The 19,107-nt window shown below is 37.7% G+C and overlaps 1 protein-coding gene across 1 annotated transcript in view; it reads right to left on the minus strand.

The window, feature by feature from the left end:
* Window positions 1–19,107, minus strand: part of NAV3 (neuron navigator 3) — a gene marked incomplete at its 5' end in the record, with an annotated part of 67,695 nt that overhangs the window by 7,177 nt on the left and 41,411 nt on the right. Inside the window, 13 exons of the mRNA XM_010151086.1 lie at window positions 515–633; window positions 1,284–1,480; window positions 1,909–1,980; window positions 2,890–3,044; window positions 5,038–5,273; window positions 6,020–6,188; window positions 6,491–6,586; window positions 7,250–7,347; window positions 10,752–10,926; window positions 13,892–14,045; window positions 15,139–15,204; window positions 17,719–17,891; window positions 19,065–19,085. Coding sequence (XP_010149388.1) covers window positions 515–633; window positions 1,284–1,480; window positions 1,909–1,980; window positions 2,890–3,044; window positions 5,038–5,273; window positions 6,020–6,188; window positions 6,491–6,586; window positions 7,250–7,347; window positions 10,752–10,926; window positions 13,892–14,045; window positions 15,139–15,204; window positions 17,719–17,891; window positions 19,065–19,085 — 1,731 coding nt within the window. The remainder of the gene's footprint in view (window positions 1–514; window positions 634–1,283; window positions 1,481–1,908; window positions 1,981–2,889; window positions 3,045–5,037; window positions 5,274–6,019; window positions 6,189–6,490; window positions 6,587–7,249; window positions 7,348–10,751; window positions 10,927–13,891; window positions 14,046–15,138; window positions 15,205–17,718; window positions 17,892–19,064; window positions 19,086–19,107) is intronic.

The raw sequence follows: 19,107 nt of genomic DNA on the forward strand, positions 1-19,107 counted from the left end.
AAGAGTAAATTATCTTAACCTGGTTAGATAAGGCCAGTAAACTTCTTTTTTTTTTCATCTGAATGGTGAAAATACCATTGTGCACAAGCTTCCGTCCACAAGCCGTGGGAGAGGATTAAGCAGACCATAGCTATTTTCTTGCACCAGTGTAAGGGCTATTAATTCTTCCATGCGGGGGGGTAGGCTGACACTGCCTTGATTCAGGGAGGCAATCTGTGCTGCATTTAGCATTGAACTCTTTAAAGAGTGGAAAAAGAAGAGCCTTACTCCAGTCACAGAGGAGAAACTCTCTTCATAACAGACAAGATATGCTAGTGCTGGAGCGGACAAAGCCAAATTATACATCAGAATAAAGGCAGGTCAAAAGGAGTTCAAGGCTGATTTCTATAATCCTTCCACAGATTTTCTTCTTGCAAACTCAACAGCATTCATACTTGGATGCATTGGTTAAAAGCAGCTTGGAGAAAGCCTATCAAACTAATTAAAAAAACTTGCTGGGAAACAAATGACATACCTGAAGTCCTTCTCTCACAGCTTCCAGAAGATACGGCACCAGGGAATAGTTCCAGAGGTCTGTGAACCACACTCTGGAGCCATCAACATCCATAGGGCAAGGGAGGAAGAGGCGGGGACCTGAGAAATCAAGTTGTGTATTAAAAGAAAATAGAACTAGGGTACATAGTAAAAATAAGCTTCATAATTAAAAAAAACAGTGCTGAAGCAAACTCAGCTGAAGAGAATACTAATACAGGACTACAATAAGGGAGGTATCAGTCTCCTGTTAAAAATGAACTAGTGACACTTGATCCTATTCCAGAGCCTGATTTACAGGTTTTATGGGCAAAGGTATGTAAAAGTATGACTTCTTTGCTAACATAGGTATTCTGCTAAAAGACCTCAGGTGCATGTGTATCTCCCATCTGCAAGTTTGCTGAACTGACCATCCAAGTGTTTTCATATGCTGCAGTGTGAAAGCAGGATAAAAACATTAAGCTTAGCAAAGTTACTATTGAGGTAAATTGTTTTGTAAATATAACTTTTAAGAATTATGGTAATTTACTTGAAAGTCTTTAGCAACAAAGGCAGACGTACTGGGAAATACATACTCTCATTTAACTTCCCATTTTCATTTCAATCTTGCTGACAAGCAGACAAATTCCTGACACTGATGTTGCACTTCCCGTACAGAGATGATAACTTTTAAAAAGAGAATATAACCTTCACAGATCTCTAAAATGCTCAGTAGGCATCTTTATTTCAAACCACTCCACCAGTGGACTCACCAATGGTTACATCTGAAGAACTGTGTGTTTCTAGGAAGCTGTTGAGATGATGCCATGTTTTGGGGATCCAGTCAATTATTTTGATGAGCTCATTATTGCGTATGTTCTTTTCTATTTCAGTCTCAATCAGTTTCCTTCTCAGATATCTGCCCAAGAAGCCTTTAACAGGCTCTGTGTGATTAGCACACAGCACCCACCTGGGTAGAAAGGATAAATGTCAAGTAGCAATGAATAGCAAATACATCATTCCCTCTTAAACATATAAATGAAGGTAATGTCATAAGCTTCTGAGTCTCGTTAGTCAGCAAATATGAAACTGCTCCAGTAAATTTCACCCACTGCTACAAAACAATCATTACAAGTTTCAGCATGAATTTAAGACACTGCTGAAGACAAATATAATGCAATAGTGCAATCATTTTCAACATCTTGTTAGAGGTTCTGGAAGGTATCTCACTTCTTTCACCGCTCCCCAACAACATTCGGAAACCTGTCAATACTGGAGAGACACAGAAGCTAAAGTATTTTGGTGTGATGAGACACAAGATCAACATTTGTCAAAGAACTGGGCTGAGAAGCAGGGAGCTGTGCAAACACAGCCACAGTAAATACAGAGTGAATGTACCTGAAATTGTGATGCAGCTCCAGATTTGGTGAAGAAGAAACTCCCTGGTTCATGGTTCCAATAATATAGGGACTGAAAAGAGAAAAGTAGCAGGGTATTTTTGAAGGAGAATCCATTCAGATATTCAGAGAATAATCTTTTTTCTTAGCTCCACTAGATCAATCTTAAGAGAGTGTCTGAATGTATTCTAGTCTTAGATTTAAAATATTTCTCATTTAATGTTTATTCCTGTATGATTTCCCTCCCTGCACATTTGTAGTTTTCTAGTACTCATCTGTAATAAAGAAATAAATGAGGCAACCCTGTCTTCATGTACCTCATAATTTTGCATTAGGCTTAGAGTTTTAACTTCAGAAGACAGTAAATCTCATGAGTAAGACATAGTGTGCAGTGATTTTGTAGAAGGAACTCCCTAAGATGGCACTTTTACAGCAGAGTTAGCCAATGTTACAGGATAGTAGAAGTTACAGATATCAATACTTTTATTCTTGCTTGGCAGTAAAGGACAGACAGCAAACACCATACTTCTGCACTGCTTCAGTAAAACTAGGAATTGCAAGCCTGCCAGATATACAGCTGCTTCTGCATGACATGGTTCGTGAGTTCACACAATATACCAAATTCCACTATTATAAAGTGAATTTCTTCTTACTCTCCCATTAGCTGTCCTCATGGTACTAATGACTTTGTGTGATCTGACAGGGTGAAAGGGATAAGACCCTAATTCAGTCAAGTACTTAAGTACAATCTTAAATTTGTAGTACATTTCCAACTCACTGAGATGCACGGGAGTCATACAAATAAAGTGAAGCAGATACCTAAGTAGTTAGCTGAAGAGGGTTAAAATTATTCAAGCACACAAGGGCTTTGCTGACAGCCTATGGGAGTCCAAGTTTCCACTGGGGCATTTTATTTGCAAAATAGCAAAAAGGTTTTACTGCAAAAAGGTGTGTGAAAGGGGAGAGTAGAGATACTACCTACCATTTATTATATTTACAGTTGAGGAAACCATTGAAGATGTCACTTAGTGAACTGATGTGGTGGAGGTTATCAAGAATTATGACCACAGGAAGATCAGCACCGTTGTTGTCAGCACTGCATTGCTCAGCTAGGTTTGCTAGGTATTGCCGCAGATCCTTCAGCAGAATTAACAGCAACAGAAAAAAACACCACAGTAAAGATTAACCTAATTAGACCATAGATATAATTTCAGTGGAAAAGATTTTCAGAAAGATAAAGAGGCTGCTACAGAGTTTTCCCACTGTGGATCGTTCAGCTGGATCGGCACATGCAGGAAGACCTGCTTCTTAGGGCAACACTGAAGCCACATGCTAGGGAAGACAAAGGCACTAACATAAGGCAAGTGACTGCAGCATAGACATTCCTATTTGGTGGACACATTATTTAGTAACCTGCTGATAAAATATCTTATCTCCAGAGGAAAATAGGTTGTGATAAAATATGACGTTTTCAATGGGCTGAGAGACATTAATGGTTGGACCTCCATTCTTATGAATGCCACATTTATATACCCCCAAAACCCACCAAATTATCATGCAATTTGGGCATATTGAACTGTTCCTTCAGACATCTCCTTTCACCACACTCACTGAAAATCTGTTTGTTACCTTTTGGGGATACTGTATCACACCTCATCATGAAATTTGGTGTGTCTTTTTTTTTTTTTTCCTGTCAGTTACCTGTCTGGTTGCCGTTTAGTGCTAGAATAAGAGAGCTCTCTATAATCAAAACATTTCACATTTTTCTCAACCTTTTCTTGCCCTTAAGGGTCTGGGCTAGTCAAGTTTTACCGCTGTATCTCTATACCTCTAGAGGAATTTAGTTTCATTGGGAATGCTCAGTATTATGGACAAAGTTCCTATTGCCGTTTTACTTTCTGGATCAGGGATAGCAGAATATTTATTTCTTCAGTGGGAACATGTAGTCTTTCTTTATTTGAAGAAAGATTTTTAATTCAGTGTTTCTGAGGGAAGATCATGGTTTTCTTCCATGAAATAACACCATCTTCATTACTCAGACACACTCAGTATTTAACACTGGGTGGGTTGTTTTGGTTTGGTGTTTGGTTTGCTGTGTTTGGATTCTTTTTTTTTTTTCCTTTTTCCCCCTAACAATCTCAAAAGTTCTATATAAATCTTAATAGAAACAATGGAAAAGGAAAAAAAAAACAAACCCAAACCCCAAACCAAAATCACATACAACAAGCAATTTACCAGAAATCCAAAAGCGTTCTCTTCTGTGGGACAATTTTAATTATAAATGTATAGGGTATAACAATAAAATATAAACACTTCCCCTGCCAAAGTAAATGACATCACAAATCCTCTGTATAAAGACAGTGAAAAGCAATGTTTTCACAGGAATGGTCCTCTGGCCCCCTTGGGATCTATATGTTCTTCCTTCTTATGTTATGTTAACATTCATTATGTTCTGTGCAAATCAGAAAGCTCTAGGCAAAACCTTTCATTTCCTTTTCCCTGGGTACCAAGTTAGGAGTATACCCAATTTAGGACAGCAAGTGGATAGTATTATCTGTGGCTAGCAACGTAGTCATGCTAGAAGCTTGATAATCTGAGCTGTGTAAATCACTGTGAATGTGACATGATGCATGAGGTAATTTTAATATGGTCAGCTTCCTGACCCATGCACGCCAGAAATTGTGGCAGCAGTTGTATTTATCCAATGCTGATTAAGTAGCTCAACACACGACATTAATTCAAAATCCTCATTCTGAAATCTTTGCTAACAATAGGTTGCTATTATCACTATATAAAAATCCAAGTTAGACTAGTATTACTACATATCCAACCTTTCTGACGAAGGAATTACAGACACTCTAAGAACTGAATTTACATAAGAATTTGACTCTGCATCTATCCTTGAGGTGGGTTTTCTCAAGTGGAGGGAAAAATTAGACTTCCTTCACAGTGCTTTAATGGTTTGTTCAGAACAGAAAGATCTAGTCCCTGTTCCTCACTGGGATTGGACACTCAATTCCTGTAGGAAAAAGTGCTAACTGGGCAACAAAACAGTAGGCCAATTAATAGGATATGCTCTGCAACATCATTACAAATTGGACAAGGGGTTACCTTTTCACTTGTAACTTACCTTGCTTGACTTGTGATCTACATTAAAAGTTGCAATTGCATCCTCAGTTTTTTTCCTGCCAGATTTAGTTATAACATATTCAGCCAGCCTGTTGGCTAAGTAGGTCTTTCCTGTGCCACTGGGTCCCGACAGAATAATTCTGCGATGCTCCATCAGTAAATTAAAGTACCGCTGGGTAATTGGCTTAGGAATTAATGTGTCAAACACAAAACTGTCCAAACTGTTTTCTTCCACTCCTGGGAACAAAAGAAAAGAAAAACGGCCTGTCTTCATCCTTGCTAAAGTATGTATAGGCATGGCCCAGCACCTGCTGGCATCAGTGCCATGCTCAAAGCAAGGTAAGATACTTCTGCCTAAATCAAACTCAGTCAGGGGCTTCACTACATGCTTATATCCTTCCACAGGTCCAAAAAATTAAACAGGGGTAGTGGGACGAAATGGGAGGGGGGGATGAAATGAAAGTAAATGTGAAGAGAAGGCTCAGTGAGGCAAAGATGTATGTTTCAGACACTACAGGCAACCAGGACAAAAAAAAGGTCAAAGTGACAGCCACAAGGGCTACCAGTTGTCACTTCAATGTATGTATAATTCTTCCAAAGGCTCCCCTCCTCTCCAATAGCAAGGCCCTACAGCTTTTGAAATGTATTGATTTTTTCCTGCGGACCTGGGTAAGGCATAAATATTTCTCATCATAATCTCTGTTTTGGGGTTGGGGTTTTTTTTTGTCACTATTCAAAAATTTGTGTTATGCTGTGATTTGACAGGCAGGCAAAGGAGGACAGAGATATTCTTAGATTTGTTCACAAAATGCCCCACTGTATTAGGTATTGTGCAATGTCACAGAGAGAGTTGCTGTGATAAATGAGTCCTTGAACTGAAGACAATATACAGAAAGGTCAGGCATAAGCAAAAAATAAAAGGAGGGATGGGGAAATGCAGTGAGAACTGTACAGTACCCGCAGAAATGTTTGTGGGGTTTTACCTTTCAAGTTCACAGTGATGACATTATTATCTCCAACCAGATATCCGCAAGGCAGCAGTTCAGGCACTTCTAGGTTATGGGCTCTAATTACATCCCCTATACAATAGCTAGCAATGCAGTCAGAGCTTAAACCCAGGCTAGTCGTTGGATCCACTCGGAAAATATATTCCTGAAATTATATGAAAACGAAGACATAAAAATAAAAACGGTTATTGAATGAAAAGAGTTTGGAAAATATTTTGGTAGAGGTGAAGTCATTTGACAAGGAGATTCTTGCAGTCACATTAAATAGAGAAGTGTCTACAATCATGAAAAAAGAACAGCAATAATAAAGTTTAATATTGCTGTTAGCTATATGTCAAACAACAAAACAAAGGAAAAACTTTGCAAAACAACCCAGTGAATACAGGCTTTTTCTTAAGTGAAAAAGAAAACTGAATTAATATTTGAGCTAATTTTTCACTGTCTCACCTTAAAGAGACGTCTGATTACACCGTCTAAAACATCCCATTTTGTTTTTCCGCTGACTCCAATTGATCCTATCAGATATGCATGTGGTTTTTGATCCTGCAAAGAGAGATTTTTGGAAATTGGACTAAAAATGGTGGTAATTAGTTTTCTATAAAGACTCATAATTTTCCCAGTGAAGAAAAATAATATTTAGGATGTGAAGTTACAACTTCGTTAATACTCTCTGTGCCAGAAATAAATATAGATGATATTACTTTGCTACATCTTTATAAGGAAGGAAATACTGTATGTTATTCTGCTCTTAGATTGTATCTGTATTTATAAAGAGCTGAATATAAATAAAATTTGCACTGTATTTATAATTCTTTTGTGTAATACAGAACATGAAATCACGACCATGCAATTCCAAATTGATTACCTCAGCAGCGTATTCATAGTTGCACCCTAAAGGGTCCAAGACATAGATCTAATTTATAATGACTTTTAAATGGAGATAGCAAGTCCCAGAACATCTTACTACTAATTAAACTGAGAATTGCTAGTGTCTGAGCCACCACAAAAGCAGAAGGAGGCCATATGACATTAGTCTACGGAGAGTGCCTAACCATACTGAGCATGGATGACAGAGAAGGGAGCTGCTATCTTTAGAATATTTCCTTTCAGTTCCTGGCTGAAAACACTGAAACAAGTTGAGCTACTGTATTGCAAGATTTGCCAGAGCTATAATCCTGAGTCTAGACCTTTGGGTGATAAACTTACCTTGGCTCGACTATAGCCCTTGTTTATAGTGACTAAAATTTTCACACTATGACCTTCTTTGTGGAGTCCTCCATCAGTGACATCATCCAACAAAATATCTGCAATAAAAGAAGGGAAGTGATCAGCTTGCCAAATGACATCAGTTATGTTCACATCATCAGTTCAATATTTGTTCAAAAGGTTTCTCATTTAAAAGAAAGGCTGCCATCACAAGAATTTGTAATAATTTTCCTATGTTGTCTTTTTTGTTGGAGATGTAAAAAAGTTACAAATTCTCAATCTTTGAAGCAATATTAGGAGCTTTAATAATGTAGAAATTAATTGGGAAACCAGAAATAAATACAGTTTTGCATTATGTTATATTCTTGCCTTTGCCTTCCTTCTTGGAGGTTGTTGGAAATTACCCTACATCCACAGAGTAATGTTGTTTAAAACCTAAATAAAGTTTATATCTTTGGGTACTCATTGTGCCCTTCGGAATGCTGTCAGGGGAAAAGCAACAAATCCTTGCACTGATATATTTGCTACTGAGTAAAATAGCATTTTAATTTATCTTTCCCGCTTATTTCTTTACCTTCTCTACACATGGCATGGATAGTGTTTTTTTTAATCCCACAATACAGGCTTACAAACAATATCCATTGAGAAAACCACTTTGCGTTCCTCCAGAATATGGGACTCTGTATTCAGTCATTCCTCTAAGAAAAGGTTTCATTTTTCTAGGACATAAAGAGTGATTCTGATCTGCTCTGTGCCACTGTTTCTACCTCCTCACTAACTCCTAAAATGAGAAAGCAGAAGGATGTATTTCTTACTCAAGGCTGAGCCTGCAGTTTTATTGCAAGAGATAAAATAGCTGTCACCCTCTCGAAGTTGTCTCAGAGGTTTTACTGTTAAACATTTAAACTAACTATCAGATTAGGAGAGATTATGGATTTGCGTTTTCTTCAAAGGCCAGCACAATATTCCACTGCCCTAAATCCTGCTTATTCTTATTGTGATTGAAGAAAAGCACTCCATGTCATAGTTGCACAAGATTGGATTTCACCCAAATTTTATGAGGGGCCACTAATATTCAGTTTCTCACTCAAATCAAAACCAAAAGACTTATGAATATGACTTTAATGAATGTATTAAAAAATAAAACCTCACGTAAAATGTTGAACAGCTTACACCCAGATATAAAAGCAGATTCTGCCTTTTTTTTTTTTTAATGAAATAAAGAAGCATTTTTGTTGTGATCTTAAACAAATCGATGTTTGTTTTGTTCCAGGCAGCCAGTTTTTCTGTGCCACAAACACTGAATATTTCACCTCACTTATATTTCAGCATATTTGACAAACTTTAAGAGTTTCCATAATGTCATAGTTCACACGAGAGCAATTAATGATAAATCTGGCTGCCCTGTGAAGTTGTTCAATCTCTAAATGATCCTCATGTAGCTTTTAAAATACGTTTTTCTGTAAGTGTTCAGGAATGAGTCAGTATTCTGTGGCTAGAAACAGTTTTCACTTTCTATTAAGAACCCTCCCTCTCACCAATGCAAGGGGTCGAGCATGGTGGTACTAATTGCTTTAATTAGCTCCTGCCAGGCCTCCTCCTTGGGTGCACTATGGTGGCTCCATCTCACTTGTCTGAGTTCTGGCAGTCTTTTCATTAGACAGCCTAAACAGACTCTTGTACTGGTCCTTGTTTGCTGCTCTTTACTGTAATGACTGACTGAAATATGGGTGTCTGTGACCACTGAGACTCTTCTCAGTTTGCCATCTGGAGGAGATTGTCATACCCTTAGGAAGTAGCAATGGATGGCTTTGGTCGTTTCCAGATGACTATGGTCAATTGGAGACACTGCTTTCCCAGAAAGTGCCACGGCATTTTTTAATATGTTAAGCCAAAGCCCTTGTTACCTCTCTCAGCTTAGTCCCCAGCATAATTAACCCTTTTGTATCTCGGGAACTTTTGCTCAATACTACTCCAGCTGTGCAGAAATCCCACAAGACTTGGTAGGAACCTGTCACCCTTCCAAGTTCTCTGGCATAACACCAAAATGGTACTCACAACAATCAAAAAGGCTGGATTCATAATGAAATTAATTCCCCCACTCCTCATTAGGCACCCTTATTTTTTTTTAAATTTCTTATAACCAAAAGTAATTACTTTGCATGCTAGAAAAATATTTAGAACTAATAACACAGAAAATTATATAAAGCTTATATTATGTTTATTTCTGTATCTAGACAGAGTTAGTACGAAGCGACAAAGTGCTAATAGCTGCTGCTCATGAAAGAGATTTTACAATTACCATTCTGAAAAAAATTCTAGTCTGATTTTTTTCTTTTAATAGTGTGTGTGGATGAATGAGCAGGAACAATAGTTAAATTATTTCTCCCTGTTTTTACAACACTTCATTGTACACTGAGGCCCAGCTCAGGCTCATCCATTCTAAAAGTTAACGTTGGCAAAAAATGTAAGCTGGAATGTAAACAAAAAAATATACAGATTTTCATATAAGATCTGATATTAACCAGAAGAAATATTCAAATATCCATGTAATCAATGACTGGCAAGATCATATGACTAACTGCCAGTCCAAATTATACTCAGGCAGTTTGGCACATTCCCAGCTGTACTCTTGCCTAGACTCTTTCTACAATTATTAGCCACATTTTCATTGCTTCCAGAGACTGCATTATACTTTCTGTGGAGTCTACACTAATGAGTGCTGCTTTGCTTCTGCTCTGCTCCTGGTTCTAATGTTAGAGACAGTGCTTCTGTTTCTTGGCTACATTATCAAAACAAGCTAGAAGGCTTATTATCATAAACTCTATGGCATGGAAAATAATCAAATATTAATGTTCAGGATGTAGACCAAAGTTCAGCTTGCTTTCTCTCATTCACAGAAGACAATGAGAGTGCTTAATAAGCCAGGCGGGGTTTGGCTCCTGTGATGAATGGTGATTTGGTCCAACAGGCTAACTAGCTATACCACATGACAAAAATGTTAGGGATAAAACTAACTGAGAACAGCTTTTGACCCAGCTGCAAATACGAAATGAAGTTAAGGAAGCTAACTGAATGATAAAAGATCTGTAAACAAAGAAAGAAAGTTTCATGTACTATGCTCGCATTTGTCCCATAGGGACAAGAGAATATACCTCCACACGTCATGTACACTCCAACAGATACTGTCCTTTTTAAGTAAATTTTTAACTAGATGACTGAAGAGTAGATGACCAACTAGGTAGTGTCATAACTAGGAACTAAGAAAACATAATGAACAGTCTGTTACTATTATTCAGAGTCTTCTAAAAGCTACATTTTCAGAAATGTCTGCCTGCATTCTTCCTCATCTCTATTAGCGAATGTATATCTGATGTTTACCTGAGTGAGATGAGGTGTTTTAAATTCCAGGCATGCCTCTTACGTATGGTCCATTAAGAGGGTGAAAATAACAAAATCTTTACGAATTGCTGACGCATGCATGTGCCCAAAACATGTTTACCTGATGTAACAGATTCTGTGATGTTTAAATTGTTCAGAGAAAGTCCTAGTGACTGCCGTGATGAAGAAGATGATGTGCTGCTTGAAGACTCTGATGATGGCCGGGCAGGCTTTCCAGTATTTCCAGTCTCTGCCTTTAAACGATCATTTTCAGCTTTCAGTATCTCAATTTCATTCTAAATTCAAAATAAATCAACATAAAAGCACAGAGTTTATTCTTTTGGAAAGACACAGGGGATGGCTACTCTGGTGCTTGCTGTTCGCCTGCAGGAGCTAACTGGTTTACCACTTTCATAGCAGTATGTAGCACTATACATCAGAACTGTAACCCAGTCAGTGAAAACTGTATTGCCTTCACTTCTGAAATGAAGGGGAAAAAAGCCCTATAACCTTGTTTTATCTTTTGCCTCAAGACAGGTACTAAACAACATAATCTTTAAGCTTCTGTGTTTATTGTACAGGTGACTATTATCTAAGTATGTATGGTGAGAATTTTCCCAGCTATGCCAAGTTTTATGAGCTACTTTTTATTGTCAAATAACTTACGTAACAGTTGGTTAAGAAAGTTATTATTAAAATCCTATACATGTCAATGTTTCTTAAGTCATAGAATATTATTACTGCCATTGAATGTAAAATTTAAGCAGTAACTTCCAAGAGGAGAAATGAAATTAAAAATGGACAATTAGAAATTGATAGTTTAACAGTTTCATAACCCTTCTTGCTATCAGATAAGACTTTCTGATCACTCAAAGAGGGGACTGTACACGTAATGGCCAGCAAACCCTCTTTGATGAAAACATACAGTGACAGATGAATCAGAACAACTAGGAATTTTTTTAGCTAAATCCTCTGTGGTGCCAAGTGGTTATTGGATGTACAATAATAAAATGAAAACTTAGCCTGAGAACAGGCTGGTACCAGTTAAATCTAGTTTTCAGTCGCTTCATGAATCACAGTACAAAGCAACTGCTTATTCTTGCAGACGGTTTTGCACATCAAATTTAATTCCACATTCACTAACACTCTGGTAAAAGTCCTATTCTTTTATGATGGCTGTTGAGCTACATTATACAAGAAAAAAAAAAACCCATAAGGGATAGCATCAAAGAAAGCCTGCAACAGCTACAAAAAGATTAGATCATATAGGCAAAGGCGAGGAGATAGTGAAAGGGAAGGGACAAACCACAAAATAGTGACAGAAGGTAATAGATGACTGCACCAGTTTAGCCTGGGGTTCAAAGCAGCAGCTATGGTGAAATACATCACACCATCTCCAGCTACTCTGCAATTTGTGCTGTTTAATTACACAACTCTTAGCAGTCTTCCATTCAGCTGATGTTTAGGTTTTTAAGGTGCTTTGAATACACAGTATTCATATATCATTCTCACCAATCCTACTTTTCCTCTTTACCAATCCTCATCGATTCTCCGAAATGTCATATAGTTTGGCAACTCCAAGGTGGCTGTCTGTCCTACTCAGAAAACTTTATAAGTAGCAATTACCAGCAAAAGCATCTGAACTAGTTGCCACTGCCTGGCTTTGGTGAAATCCAAACTTTGGAGGCCTGGGACTACAGCAGACTTCGCTCTCTGGGGAGCTCACTTGGTTTAGACACTCATATCCCAGTGTAAGACCCTAATCAGCTGATAATCCTTCATGCCCTGTTCTCCACCATTGCAATTAACTGCATTCCATCCCTTATAGTTCCTAAAATCTTTTTATTGGCTCCAAATCAAAGGCTTTACTTATGTTTGGACAATTGAGACCCATATTTATGGACCAGTTTTTGATTATCCTTCCTCCTAATTGAAGTTCAGCCAAATATCCCATAGAAATGTTGACACCGAGTGGTGTGAGCACCTGGAAGGATGGCAGAAACCACTGATTTTTAAAGGTGTGGCTGAGACTGCTGTAGGCATGTTATAAACAAAGAGGTCTAGAAAAGACAGCAAGCACACCAAAGCAGTTATGAAATCAGCCGCTGTGGACATCTACACATAAGTGCCTCCAGGTGCACCTGACCTAAGCACCCAGCACAGAGCAATTCAGCTGACAAGCCACTGGGGCTGGATTTAGCTGCGTAAATGTGGGTTTCCAGTGTCATTGTAAACACTGTTTTCCATGGGTAAAACTCTAAACCTACATGTCCTGTGCAGGTGCAAATACCTGAGGCTGGTCCAAACAGTAATAAGTGCCTATGCTCAACTCAATGTCACCCTTTATATCTATCTTACGATGATTTTAGGGTAGCTCTGTAAACCCCACTACTGCAGGACTAAAGCTCAATTGTTTACAACAGGAGTTTATCACGTAGCTCATACCTAGATGTCTAAATGTAGCTGTCCCAGTCTCAACCTGAATCCCCACCTCACGGCCTTAATTCTGTTTCCCAAATACAGGTTTACAGCGCCTTTAGGCATGTCCTAGATTTCTCACCTGTCATTCAGAAGGGCCCAGATCTACTGAAGGGTCTACATCATACTGTGTGGATGTTGTAGATGCTTTTGGACACCCAATATGATACTAGACACTCGTATGAGGGAAACAGCTGAGTCAATGCTCTGTGCTCCACTGAAGAACACTGTCACTCTTTCTGGATGCTTTCATCCTCTTGAAAGGGAAACTCTTCTGATGTAAAAAATGTGTTCAGGAAGGATTTGGAGCAGTGTCACAGAATAATGGAGTGAAATTTTAGTGATGTTGAATATGATAACTTAGTTCAATTTTACATACTTTGCCTGGGCAAGCCATGACTGGGTTAGGAATCAGAAATTATGAGAGAGTATGCACATACACCCCCCGCCCTCAATGTGGCCCAAGGATTTAAAGCTCTGTAGAAATCACTCCTTGATATGCTTGTCTGTCATGATGCTTTCCCCAGTCACAAGGTTTAGATAACCAACATCCTTTGGACAGGGTTTATGTCTCCTCCATATCTCTTAAACACATCTTACCTCCTAATATAAAGGCGAATAATATTTATTATTATGTGAATGCTTATTGTGTCCATCCTTTAATCTAGCAATTGACATTCTATCCACATATTTTTGGTACGTTAAACAAAGTACTGGGAAACGAAATACACCAGGCATACATTTGGTGTCCACCCCTGCCATCACTTAAGCTGCAGCACTGACCTGCATGCGGTTCATAGCTTCCCGAATCTGATCCAGATGGTGTGCAGAGCTGAGGGCTTCAAGACGAATGTCTGTTAATTTTAGCTCTTTCTCCCTCAGCTCGCTCTTTAGCTGAAGAATAATTTCAGCTTCCGCCTCTGTGCACTCACAGATCCTAAAGAGGAGCAGGAAACAGGCAGGAGATTAAAGGAAGGTTCTCCCTCCCCCAAGCAGTGTCATTACTAAATATCAAAGTACAGAAAATGCTTGCTGCTGGTGAAACCTATGAGTGAAGAAAGAATCTTATCAAAGAAACATGAAAAGGCTCAAATTGCATATTAAAAAAGGAAAAAAGCCCTCACCAGATGAAATGATCAGCTTGCTTTATACCTTTCCAGTTTAGTTAGGTAGTTCAACATGGTGAAAAAAAGTTGTTAAAAACTTTTCAGAAATCTTTATTTTTGAGTATGTATCACCTATTGGTTTTAATTTTATTTTATATCTGCATCATTTCTTTTGGTGCAAAGTTATGATTTTCCTAAGTAGCAACAGTCAGAACTGAAGTATGCTGATTAAACTGCACTACTGATAGTTATTATCTGTTAGGCGCCAAGAGATTTCTCTGTTTTGAACAGTATACAAAGAGACAGTCGACTTCATGATCTAGAAGATTTTGATCTGTAATTGTTAATTTGTGATGGTTGACATTTTGCCTATGGTTTGTCATTTGGTAATGCATGGTGTCTGAAATAACGTGCTCTTTTTTTTTCTTTCTTTCTTAAAGACTTGATTAAAAGTGATCAGCATGTGATTATTTTTCATAAGCATTAACTTTAAGGGAAGAAAACATTGTATTATGAGTAAAGATCAAAACATGATAAGCCCAGGGACCCACAACTGTCCAGTTCTCATGTCACACTGTTTTGCCTCTCTGTGTCATTACCACATCTAGATCTGTTGCATAACAGAACCAGAAAAAAATACAAGACTGAATTACACTAAGCAGTATTTTCAGTCAATTCACTAAATGTTATTTGCTCTTTATTACTGTGACTATAAATAGTTAATATTTTCAGAAAAATTTAAATATTAAAAGAATTATAAACATAAGTATTATTATTGTGATTATTACTAATAATATACAAACAAGAAACAGAGGTCAACTTTTAATTGCCAGAAGGCATGCAAATGCATTTTGGGAAAGAAGATGCAGCACTCTCCAGGTCAGCAGTTGGATATACAACTCCATGCCCCACACTCAATTTTACCGGGATCTATGCTTGTAGACCACGTGACCGTTTTGCCTTTTCTTTGGTGCCCAGACTAGAGATGACCTGCACACACACGTATTAGACAGATGCAATTGGAAGAAAGTAAAGGCAGTGATTTAGAACATGAGGCTCAGGTCAAGAAAATATATAAAATGTAAGCAATGGGAAGATGAAGGACATGGAAAATAAAAAAATATGGCAAATTGAAGAAGGAAAATAATGAATGTAATTTACAACATGCACAAATATTTTAAAAGTGAGTAAAAATGAATAAAGGCATATACACTTGGATTTTTTTCCAAATATTCCAATACAGTTCTTGGTCTGATGTGCTCATACCTATGCTAAACAAATAAGAAATTAAATTTTACTTACATGCATAGATTATCTCATATAATAAATTGGACAACTGGGAAGTCACGTATCTATTTGTTGGCTTTTAGTCAAGTATCTATTTGTTGGCTCTTTTCTTTTTGGCTTTTGTGCAGTACATCTTGAGAGGGAATGGACAAAAAAGACCTTGGCAAGCCAACAGTTAAAGCCTTGTTGACAAGCTTTAAGGAAGATAACAATGAAGCAGAAAGCAGGACTATGGTTCTGGAACAAGCAGGAAAAAGCTGTCTAGACTGCTAAGGTAAGTAGGATGGAAGCAGAACATATGAACTGAATTTTCTTTTGCAGATTCCCGAGCTCTTCAACACTCAGCTCCTACAACTGTACAATTACATAAGAAGAGAAGACCTCATCAAAAGGAAGAGAAACAAAATATAAGTTAGTGTCCCCAAGCTGCCAGGAACATAAAAATCATAAAGATAAATCAGCAGATTTTTTTTCTTGTTACAATCTCAAGATTTTTAAATCAATATGTGATTTTGGGTAGAAGGAGTCAATCAGTCATGATCTTCAAACAGCTGACAAAAATGAAAAGTCTCTAAGGTTACAGAAGTTTAATTATGCAATAGAAAACTGAGTCTTCCAAAGAAAGTAACTTTATTAGCATAATAAAGAAATTTATCTATTCATACATTTTACATGATCTCTCTGTGGAAGGGAAGGAATCTATGTTATGTTATCCTGTAGATATGTCGCAATAAAAAAAAATGCAATATTATAATCAGAAATATCAGTGTTTAAAAATGTTATAGAGGAAGAACTAGAAAGCTGTGAACAGCATAGAATTTAGGAATTTAAGGCTCAGAGACCATGGGAAGACTTTGGGATAAAAGATTGGATATGTAGTTTTACCCTTGATAAATTCTGGGAACACCAGGAAACAAGATGAGGTTATGAGAGCAGATCTGTGAATCATGACTAAATAGTTTTGTAGAACACAAGTATTTTGTGTTCAGGCACTTGTGTGTTCAGGCACAAGTTCAGGCACTTTCTATTAGAATTTTTACTGGTGATTTTTGGGTTGGTAACAAATCAGACTCAAGGGTCCCAAGCATGTAGAAATGCTCCTCCTAAAACACACATATACCCAAAACCATGAAAATGTGAGCTTCCTTTTAAAAACCCAATAAAACTAGAGATCTAGATTAATTACTCCTCACTAATCTGTACAGAATGCGAAGAAAATATTTATTGTGGAGCGCTTTGTTTTCTTCCCATTTGGAGGAGTTTCTTTTTTGGGAATCCCCTAAACCTAGCATATAAAAATCGTTAGAGCCTGTAAAAAGCTAATAATAAAAGGTGCCTAACCCAACACAGGGAAATTCTATTCTAAAGCTCAGTAATCAGTCACAAGAGTAGAACTCCCCAGGTGCTTTAAGGCAGAGTAGTTGTAACCTGATTATCCTCAATTAGGACAAGGAAAGTAAGGTTGGCATCAGTAGTATGCATTTGTAGGTTCAAAGGGTTTACTTCCCCAAACTCAGAATAGTTATGAGTTTAGTAGAATGAAAAAATATTAGGTAGAAGAATACAAATGGGAGCTGAGAGATCAATAAGAAGAATTTACTAGACGTCCAAAAATAAAAAAGAAATGGGACAGCTTTAGACTGATGACTTGTTTTCCATCCTGAAACCTTAAGGATGGTGATTTGAATACAAAATAAAAGTAAAATCCTGAAAAAATATCCAAGCTGATAGAAGAGGGGAAATAAATTAAAAATTATATAAATCAGTAGCTACAAAGTAGATAAAGTAATAACAAAGGAATGAGTATCTTGTAGAAATTCATAGCTACCTGCAAAATAAAATTACAGCTTTAGTGTGCCATGAAGAAAAGAAACCATAGTATTTCACCTTTACTAAGTGGATACAATAAGGTTGTTAATGGTGCAGGGAGAGCACAACATAAACTTTTGGACAGAAGTTTGGAAAGAAGTTTGTACTGCTAGATGATTTGGGGTAAAGGCTATGAAAGGTGGAGAGAATAACCTAGGAAAGAGCTGCTGGAAAAGTAGTGTGTAAATAGAGGGAGATCATGAGAAATCTGGCAAATGGATGGAGAACAAGATTAAAAGATCACGATTGTTGGCAATAGATTCTGAGCTGCTAATAGCCACACTTGAGGATATCTGTTTCACAGTCCATCCCATTTGGGAAGAAAGATTTGCCAAGACAGAGACTTACGCAGATGCTGACTGTGATGGTTTCATTGATGTTGTCCCACACTCTCCTGAGCTGTGGGGCAATTTGGGTGACGAAGGAAGAGAGGAATCTGTCAGCTCTTCTATGTCTGAATGAGAGGAAGGAGGCTTGGTGGACTTCTTCTTTCCAAAGGCCTGTTTGAAAGAGCTTCTTAGCTGGAAAACAAACACAGAACAAGATTATTTTCCTCATCACGTCGATTTGTGTGCAGCTCATGTTTCGAAGAGTTAGTTTGCAGATGCCATCCTAGCCACTGCCTGAGGTCAGTACACAGAAGCAAGGTATTAACATATGCAACACGGTATCTCTAAACATATGATACAGTGCTTTGTTTTGACTTTATTAATCCAGCGTAGCGCAAACGTAATGCTATGGAAAAAGTGCAGGACCGAGTGGTATGGCTATGGGACAGCAGTGCTCATTTAAAACCATTAAACCCCAGTGGAATCCCATTCCCATGGCATTCCCTTCAAGGGCTGGCTTTAAATAACCACTTTGCATCTTTGCACAGGCAGAACCTGCTCTTACTAAATGCTGAAATCAAAAGAGAAGTCCAATTAACTGGGTTTGACAAATTACTTTCCTCATTAAGAATTTGAATGGCCAAACTATGCAAGTGCTATGGTTTTGGATCACAAGCGAGAGGATTTAAGCTGGGACATGAGTCTTGCTTTGTTGTACTGCTGAGAAGGATGTTAGCTGAAAGGTATATACTCTTTGCTGCAGTTTCCTTTAGAGAGTAAGGCCTCTGAACGTACAAGCATTGCCTTTTCCCTCTAGAAGCTCTTATCCAGTACTGAGAAGGGACAGAATAGCCAAAGAGCCATTTATTTCAGGAGCCAAGATGACAACAGTTTTGTCTGCAGTGAATTTTAACTAGCCCAGTTGTTGATACCTTTGTCTGAATACAGAAGTTTTTCATCTTAGGAAAAATGTGGTTGTTTTTTGGTTTTATTTTCAGAAAGTTGTTCAGATTAAAATTGTGTAAAACTCAATGACAAACTGGTTCCTCTATAAAAAATGAGGTATTCAAACATGTTATTTTCATGATATAATTGGAGAGTGGGGAGTGTGACCACTGGTCAGAGAAACATTATTTAAGTCGTTTCCAGCTCAGGATATCTAATGAGAAAGAAATGGATTTTGGCTACACTCCCCCTTTCTATAGTCTAAACTTTGAGATTAAAATGAATAGAGACAAACTGAGAAGACATACAGGATAATCTGTTTTTAGAAGGTATAAAAGCCTACTGCCAAAATAAATAGCAATCATGCCAAGATAGGGTTCTTTATAGATGCATGCCAAATTTTCCATGGTTTATATTCACCTCACTTCCTCTAGAGTTCACCTTGCAGAAACATGAAAGAGTG

This window comes from Eurypyga helias, unplaced genomic scaffold, assembly GCF_000690775.1.
Source record: "Eurypyga helias isolate BGI_N326 unplaced genomic scaffold, ASM69077v1 scaffold23204, whole genome shotgun sequence".
Lineage (NCBI taxonomy): Eukaryota > Metazoa > Chordata > Aves > Eurypygiformes > Eurypygidae > Eurypyga > Eurypyga helias.